General features: G+C 31.8%; 1 protein-coding gene across 1 annotated transcript in view; it reads right to left on the bottom strand.

The window, feature by feature from the left end:
- Nucleotides 1-237: 237 nt before the first annotated feature.
- Hdac2 (histone deacetylase 2) overlaps nt 238-8876 on the bottom strand; it is a 24873-nt gene continuing 16234 nt past the window's right edge. The window contains exons 7-14 of the mRNA XM_026395060.2: nt 8457-8549; nt 8265-8373; nt 5238-5378; nt 4908-5016; nt 4172-4302; nt 3184-3339; nt 1163-1220; nt 238-621 (exon numbers count right to left, since the gene is read on the bottom strand). Coding sequence (XP_026250845.1) covers nt 591-621; nt 1163-1220; nt 3184-3339; nt 4172-4302; nt 4908-5016; nt 5238-5378; nt 8265-8373; nt 8457-8549 — 828 coding nt within the window. The 3' untranslated portion in view covers nt 238-590. The remainder of the gene's footprint in view (nt 622-1162; nt 1221-3183; nt 3340-4171; nt 4303-4907; nt 5017-5237; nt 5379-8264; nt 8374-8456; nt 8550-8876) is intronic.

The raw sequence follows: 8876 nt of genomic DNA, 5'->3' as shown, positions 1-8876 counted from the left end.
CCAGGGGTGCTTTACCACTGTGCTACATCTCTAATCCTTTTATTTTTTATTTTGAGATAGGGGCTCACTATGTTTCCAAGCTGGCTTTGAAGTTGCCATCCTCCTGCTTCAGCCTCCCAAGAAACTGGGACATATTGTCACACCACTGTTCCAGGCAGTAAATAGCTATCTTGAAAGCTGCAATCATCTTTCACCACTAAAACAAACTTTCATTTTTAATAAACAGACAAAAGGCAATCCAAGTACAATTTTTTAATAAAGATAATTACAAAAGATGGAAAAAATCAGCTCAGAAAGGCCAATTACTTCTTTAATAGATCAGTTTTTGACATAATAACTCACATCAATTTTAAATACTATCACATAAAGCATGGTGGAGAAAAGAAATTTTGCTTCATAATTAGAAAAACTCACAATAAAACTTGCCAAGAAAAACAAAAACAAAACAAAAAGCCATTTTGAAAATAAATACAGTCCATGCCAAAGTAGTATAAAATGAAGCCAGAAGTCTTCAAAGAGAAAACATTTTTTTTGTCCCAGTATTTTCTCACTTTTTAAATGGTTTCCTAAAATTGGGGGGGCTCTCAAATTCAAGGGTTGCTGAGTTGTTCCGATTTGGCTCTGTTGAAAGAGGTTAACATGAAATATACTGATCAGATCCTGTAGGTTCATGTCAACAAACACATCAGCTGATAAAGCCTAAAGAGTAATTAATGCCTTAGTCTTTACAATCTATCCAAAGTTATTCTTCATTTATAGCACAAAATTATGTTACCAATAACACATGCTTTCTGACAAAAATCCTTGATTATGCTTTTACTTATAAATTGTTATTTGAGCCCAGTGTTTAAGTTCATCTATTTCACACACACATACATACATACATACATACATACACACAACTGTGCAAAAATTTGAGAACCAAGAAAACCACTAGTGCATACATTAAAGTTTACAGCATGTAAAAATCATTTACTTCAGATAAATTACATGCAAACACTAACTTTAGAAATTTATGTACAAGAATAAATTTAGATCATTTCACACAATTTGATAATGTTCTTATGTTCTAGTCCAGTACTTTGTAAGTATACATATGCCCTCAAATGTTTTTTTATTTTTATGATATAATAAAAACTACTAGATAGGGAATATCATTTACCCTTTGGTATCTGTTTTTTCACCACTATTGTCCTTGGATTTATCTTCTTCCTTAACATCTAAAAGCAAAGATGAGAAAAAGATTAAAACCTATTGATGTATATAAAATATATATTTTGTTTTAAAACATACTTTAAAAATATATTTTTGTTTTAGTTGTACATGTTCACAATGCTTTTGTTTATTTTTATGTGGTGCTGAGGTTTGAACCCAGTGCCTCACATGTGCTAGGTGAACGCCACTGAGCCACAACCCCAGCCATAAAATATGCTTTTAAAATATAAAAAACTCATATGCAATCTTGATATTCAAGAACTCAGTAATTAAATAAGCTTTGTGTTTGATGCACTACATGACGGAGGTTTAAGCTGTCAATGCAATACTGGGTCTTTCCCTTTTTGAACTTTTTGTTCTATGGGATCACAGTATTATGGGTGGGATAGACACTGTGAAAAAGTTCAGCATACAGACATGAATACAGCATTATGGGAGGTAAGAAAGGGTTACTAAATGAGATTTAAGAGGTGTCCTGAAGAATGAAGATTTTGCATGGACAAGAAAGGAGAAGTTATCTTCAACAGAGAAAAACTTCAAGGACTTTGAGGCAAGAAGGAACTGTTAAAATGGAAGAAGAAACTAAAGACCAATATGGCAGGAATACTGTGAGAACAGGGGAAAAGTTAGATAGAAACAGAGTCTAAATCTCATTACTCCGATCTCTAGTTTTTAACCCTCATTAAATCAATACTGGAAGTTCACAATTTTAATATAGTATCAGTACCTTATATTCTAGGGTTAGATCTATAAATCTTTTTTTTTATCTTTTACTTTTTTTAACACACATAATTGGGTTCAATGTGTTATGCATACACACATACAGATGCACTGATCAGTTCCAACCTCCTTTTATCCACCTTCCCCAACTCTTCCTAAACTCATTAAATATACATAAGTTTGAAAAATTTTCTGTTAGTCTTTCTTTTTTCTATTTTTTGAAGGGTTTTTAACAATTTATAAAGCCCTAAGAGAAGTCTATCAACAAACAACCTGGTTTTAAAAAAGGCATCAAAATCAGCAATAAAAGTACTAAGGAGCTGAATATTATCAGATTAATCCACCACTGGGCCAGTAAGATATTTAATGTTATTTTCATTTTTAGTTAAAATAGCCATAAAAAACACAAGCACCCTAGTACATTTATTTGGAAGAAAAGTTACAAAAAAGATAAAAGATTTAAAAATGATAAAATAAACAAACAAAAAAACACTTAAAAAAAAAAAAAGGAAAAAGATAACATACTAACAATGAAAGAAAACAACTAGCTGGGTGTGGTGGTGTACAACTGTAATCCCAGTGGCTCTGGAGGCTGAGGTACTAAGTGACCGAGTTGAGACTCTGTCTCTAAATAAAATACAAATATTCTGGAAATGTAGGTAAAAGATAGTAAGAGTTTCTTGTTTACAAAATTCAACTACCTAAATCTGACAGCATTCTGAAATATGTTAAAGCATCAGAAAGCAGTATCTCTTCACAGTTCAGTTCACAAATCCTTTTCTATATTTCCTTAGTTTTTGTTTTCTTCAATTTCTGAACAAAGTCTATTACATGACCATTTTCAAAATGATGAAACTAGTCTGAAAATAATGAAACTTTCTGTTTGACTTCCATTAAATTAGGTAGGTAAAAATTACCTCAGGATTTCAGCTGTTTATACACCACAAATGGAATTATAACCATTTTGTCTTCTTACTCAATTTATATAGATCATAGTACAATGTTCACTATTTTCAACCTACGTCATTAAGAGAAGGAAATAAGGTCTCCTGTATTATAAAAGCGAATGTAAATAGCAACATTTGAAAAGCTTTAATCAAAAGATATTTAAGAGTTAAACACAGTTTAAATGGGGAAAAAACATTATCTACCTTTCACATCCATCTGATACTTTTGTAGTTGTGATTTCAGGTTCTCATAAAAATGCTCAATCTTAAAAACATACATTTACCAAAAAGTAAACCTGACCTGCTTTTTTGTCCTCTGTTTCCTTCTTGTCTTCTTCAATTCTAGCTTTCTTTGCTCCTTTCTTATGATCAGCCACATTTCTACGCCCTCCTTCCCCTTCATCCTCAGAATCTGAGAATTCTTCATCACAAGCTATTCGCTTGTCTGATGCTCGAACTGACATATAAAAAAGATTTTAATATATTCTGGCAAAAAAAATTCACAATCATTATACCCATACAGATGCACAAAACAGTCACCACATTTAGAAGTATAAAAAATGCTTAAAAATTTTAAGTTTTGAATGGTTTGCTTAATACTAAAAAGTTAGCTTTGATCTATATAGATATAGTTCAAAGAAACATGAGAAACTTTTCAGGATGTCATTTGTTTTTTTTTTAAAAGGCAAAACTTTGGAGAAACTGTTTTTTAAATAGGACAATGTCTTTACCTTAAAAGCAGCCCTCTTATTTCAGAGATGAGAAATAGATAAAAATAAAATATTCTAATAATAACAAAAATGTTAGATTGTGTATACCGTTAGGCACACCCTTATGCTATAAACCTAACAATCCATCCTATTATATGTAATGAGAAGCTATAAAATCAAACAGAAGGTACTTCATGTTATCTAACTTTACATCCTACTTTGAACAAATGGGGTGTTTTCGATTATTCTCAAATTAAATAAGTGGCTCACTTTTGAAACTTATACTTTTCTTTGGTGACTGGGCTTTAACCCATAGTCCTGAATATGCTAAGCAAGTACTCTGCCAGTGAGCTATATAACCCCAACCACAGGAAACCTTGCAATTATATACATATAGTACTATTAAAAAAAAAAAAAAAAAAAAAAAAAAAAACTACTGACATCCAAACCAGACTTTGATATATTAGAGAGCTAAATCTATATAAGATTAAAAATGGAGAAAATGTCAATAATATGTGTTCATGAAACAAGCCCTTTAGTGCTATTTTGGTATCATAAAAACCTTTAACATTATCTTACTAGAAATTCTCTTGTCTGGATCTTCTCCATCTTCGTCTCCACTGTCTTCATGAACAGCATCTTCTGGAATAGCTTGCATCTGGACACCAGGTGCATGAGGTAACATGCGCAAATTTTCAAATAAACGCTGTCTAAATTACACACATTGTTATTAGACAAAATTCAAGTCCTTTGAAGTTCCTCTTGCATGCAAATAAAAATATAAGCAAAAATACTCATGTTTTATCTAGCTTAACCAGTGAACTAAAATAATACCAACATTAAGCATCAATACTTTGCATGTATTTAATCTGCACAACTTACCAGTCAGATACTGTTTTATCCCCCATTTCCGTGATGAGGCAACATAAACATAAAGTCAAATGAACCTATGTAATGTCATATGGCTAGTCTTTGGTAAAGAGGAACCAATACCTGTGTACTACTATGTCTCTAGAACACTATATGTAGATTTGAGAAAACGTGTCTGATAATAATGTAAATCAAACTTAGAGTGCCCCCTGCAATGTTAAAATGTATTTCAATTAAAAAAATGATGAAAATATTTTTTTATCTATGAAGCTCATACCTTTCCATCAAATTAAGAAATTAAATCAGTAATCTTGAGGTTTCAAACCCTTTTCAAGTTAACAAAGGAAATTTCTAATGTATAAATTAAAATAAATCCACTCTAATTATTCTTCTAAAGCTTTTGTCAAGATGAAATTGTTAGCAAAATGATTCAAAGATTTCTTACTTTATCTTTTCCATATATTCTGGAGTATTCTGGTTTGTCATGTTTGAAGGACTAATATGCAGTTTGAAGTCGGGTCCAAAATATTCAAAGTAATCATTATATGGCAGCTCTATTAAAAACAATGAAATAAAGTTACATAATTAAAAGTTCAGTTTCCTTACAAAAATCATACGTAGAATATAGATACAGGTAAGGAAATATTTCCATAGAAAATGTTCAAAAGCGAATGTAAAGTGAATGCTATCTTATTTATATAATTTTGGAATATAATCATTCATCTATTTGTATTGACAGTCCATACAATACATATCCTGCAGTGTGAATACTTACCATTGGGAATCTCACAATCAAGGGCAACTGCGGTCTCATATGTCCAGCATCGGGCAACGTTGCGGATTGTGTATCCTCCTCCCCCAAGCATCAGTAATGGTAAGTTAAAAGTTTTTACAACTTCTACACATTTAGCATGACCTAAGACAAAAAAGATTTGGGTAATAACAAAATCCACCTACTCTAACAGTTTGAAAAATGAACCTTACAACAGTAGTAAATGCAAACAAAATTTTGCTTAACCAAAATGAGTTGAATTTAAATACTTTAAAAATGAAGAATAAAAATTTGAGAAATTTCTAGTCTAAAACTCCTTGCTAATCACTTTCCTTACACATAATAATAAATGAGGGTATCTTTAGTAAATGTCTGTGATAAAAAAGTCAAATATGTACAGGGCAGTCTGACACATGTCTATACGGCCAAGTGACTTGGGAAGCTGAGGCAAGAGGACTACAAGTTCAAGGCCAGCTTGGGCAACTCAATCAGATCCTGTTTAAAATAAAAAGGGCTGGGTATATAACTCAGAGGTAGCATACTCCTGGGTTTCATCCCTAGTATAGGGGGTGGGAGGAGGAGATAAGATTTTTAAAACACAAATATGTTCACTTGTGGTTATATGGGGGAGGGGGAAATCAGGCTATAATAAAACATTATATATAATCCAAATTGACTTTTTGTTTTGGGTACCAGGGAATGAACTCAGGGGCACTCGGCCACCAAGCCACATCCCCAGCCCTATTTTGTATTTCATTTAGAGACAGGGTCTCAAATGAATTTGCTTGGCGCCTTGCCTTTGCTGAGGCTGGCTTTGCACTTGTGACTCTCGTGCCTCAGCCTCCTAAGCCACTGGGATTACAGACATGTGTGTGTCACCACCCAAGGCTTGAATTGACTTTTGTTTCCACTTTCCCCTGCATATATGTATAGAATATTTGGAAGGTTATAACACAAAGTTTAAACAATTTTTTTTTAGATAGTGGAAATTTGCATAATTTTCTTAAATAATGAGATTATAAACCTAACATAAAAACTAAATATTTCCTCTGAACAAATATCATGCATGGTTCAATAATTTTACAAGTTAAAAGTAACTTCTTTAGGCACATAATCATAAAGTAAGGAAAAAAGTTCCTCAATTATAAAAGAAATCCATGCATTTTGAAGAATATTTGGGAAAATAAGGTACAAAGAAAAATACTAACTACCTAAAACCTCATCATCCAAAGACATTTATTTAAAAAGTTTAGTTGGCTGTTCTCTTCAGGTAATTGGAAAACGACTATTTTTATTAAGCATTCTTTAGTAGATGTATTACATGATTCACAAGCCAATCTTAATTGCTACTACAACAAAAAACAAAGGCTTCTTATAATCTGGATATTTGGATATCTGGAAATTTTTAAAGGGAAAATAAATAAAACATTTACTTTTCCTTCATCCCAAAACTAGACAAAAATGATTTTTTTAAAAGGCTAAAATTTGTGAAAATAAATGGGAGAGAACACAACACCAAGAGTATAAATGAAGGCAGAAGGGAGATGAACAAGAGGAAACAACTTTAGGAGACCTGAGAAATCCAAATAGATTCTGGAAGTAGAGAAATTTACAATCATATTTAAAACCTGCAATTTCAAATATTCTTATAAGCTTTATACAAATGAAAATGCTATCAGTTGAAATAAAATGTACATTTATTATTTTAAGAGTAACATGCTATGCTTTATTATCAAAGCATTATTTTAAAGACTTTCTGAAAGTCAATCCAAATTTTAAAAGTATGTATGTTAAAGGGTCTGAAGGCATAGGTCAGTGCTTCTCTGGCATGTGTAAGGCCCTAAGTTATTTGGTCCACAGTACCAAAAAAACCAACAACAACAACAACAAAAAACCCATATCGTTCACTTTAGGAAGCACATATCCATTTTGAGGCAACAGATGGTTATTAACACTTTAAATTCCAACAAAATGAAATTGCTATTATTAAACCATTGTTGACCTACCAAGTATAGTAGCAAGCATAACATCAGGTAAAGTAGTTTTTAATATCTATATTTGATGATTCAATAAAATTTAGGCCAGCAATCATTCTGGAAAAGTTCTATTTGAGAACTCTTCACCACTTATGACAGAATTCAAAGCAGAATATCAACTTGCTACCTTAAACATTCCCATGGAAGAGAAAACTCCAAAATCTCACATGATCTGCATGACAAATCATTTGAGTCACATACATTTTAAGAGTCTATTAAATGGACACTAGACATTCGTTCCATAATGGTTATTTTGGTCTGGCCTAGATTTAATCATGTTGATTTCAACATGTGATCAAAATTTAATATGGTGTAACATTCCTCCTTTCCCACACACCTTTTCTCAGGAAGCCAGAAGACAAAGCAATCAGGATCTGTATAGGATACTCAGTCCAAATAGGAAGGTAAAAGTGATAGAATACTTGATGCATCTGAACATATGAAGATATTTAGACATTGGCTGCCTAATAATGAGTAAAGAGACAACTAAAAAAACCTTAGCAAAACTGAGCTATGAAGGAAATAAAAATCAGATATGGCGAAGATGTTGCTGCTGTAACTATTGATTATCACAACCAATATTCTAGTATGTAAAAGGGAGATAAGGGAAGAATTCATGTATGATGGGAACAAAGAAGTGAAGAGAGCTAAATCCTCTTTGTTCATAATGGGTAAATCAATATAAAAGGCTAAAATTAAAAATCTAATTAAGTAAGTTATCTGAAAGAAGGTGAAACCAAAATATAATCATCAAAAACACTGGAAATAACTGCTTCAGTTGGAATGGCAGCAAGCCTTTAACTATTCATGCATAAATGATAAACTAAAAAACACTTAATTGAAACAAGGTTAATTGAAGTCATATATACACTCCAGATAAGAAGCACCCATTTTGGTGTTAAAATGTCAGGTGAAAAGTAAAATGGGAACTTCTATGGAACTTCTTGAGAAGGAGAAATTTTTTGAGGGGAATACACTTATCTAAATTTCTTACCTTTGACTGTTAGATTGAAGCAACCAAGCCTATCACCAGACAATGAGTCTGCACCACACTGTAATACCACCGCACTTGGCTGATACATCTCCATCACTTTTGAGATAATCTATATACAGAATAAACAAATATTAACACATCTCTAATAATACTTAAAATTCCATTTCAATTTTGAAAATAATTAATACTTACAGGCTTAAATATCTGCCCATATGACTCATCATCTATACCATCTCTCATTGGAAAATTGACAGCATAGTATTTGCCTTTTCCAGCACCAATATCCTAAGACACATAAATAGATCTTAGAGACTATTCATAATAAAAAGCTTGACACACTTGTTTATAATATTTGTAAGATTAAAAGACCAAGTAAAAAAACCCATTTTTGAATTCATATTACAAGTTGAGATAGTAGATCTTAGAGACTATTTCATAATAATAAGCTTGACACACTTGTTTATAATATTTGTAAGATTAAAAGACCAAGTAAAAAAACCCAATTTTGAATTCATATTACAAGCTGAGATAGGAACGATGTAAATTGAGAAAATAATAGTAAGGAATAAAAATGTGCATGCCCCAATATTTACAGATTACTCATAAATTTTA

Source organism: Urocitellus parryii, chromosome 8, assembly GCF_045843805.1.
Source record: "Urocitellus parryii isolate mUroPar1 chromosome 8, mUroPar1.hap1, whole genome shotgun sequence".
Classification (NCBI taxonomy): Eukaryota; Metazoa; Chordata; class Mammalia; order Rodentia; family Sciuridae; genus Urocitellus; species Urocitellus parryii.
Note: the sequence above shows the minus strand (reverse complement) of the source record. Positions and strands in the feature narration are given on the sequence as shown.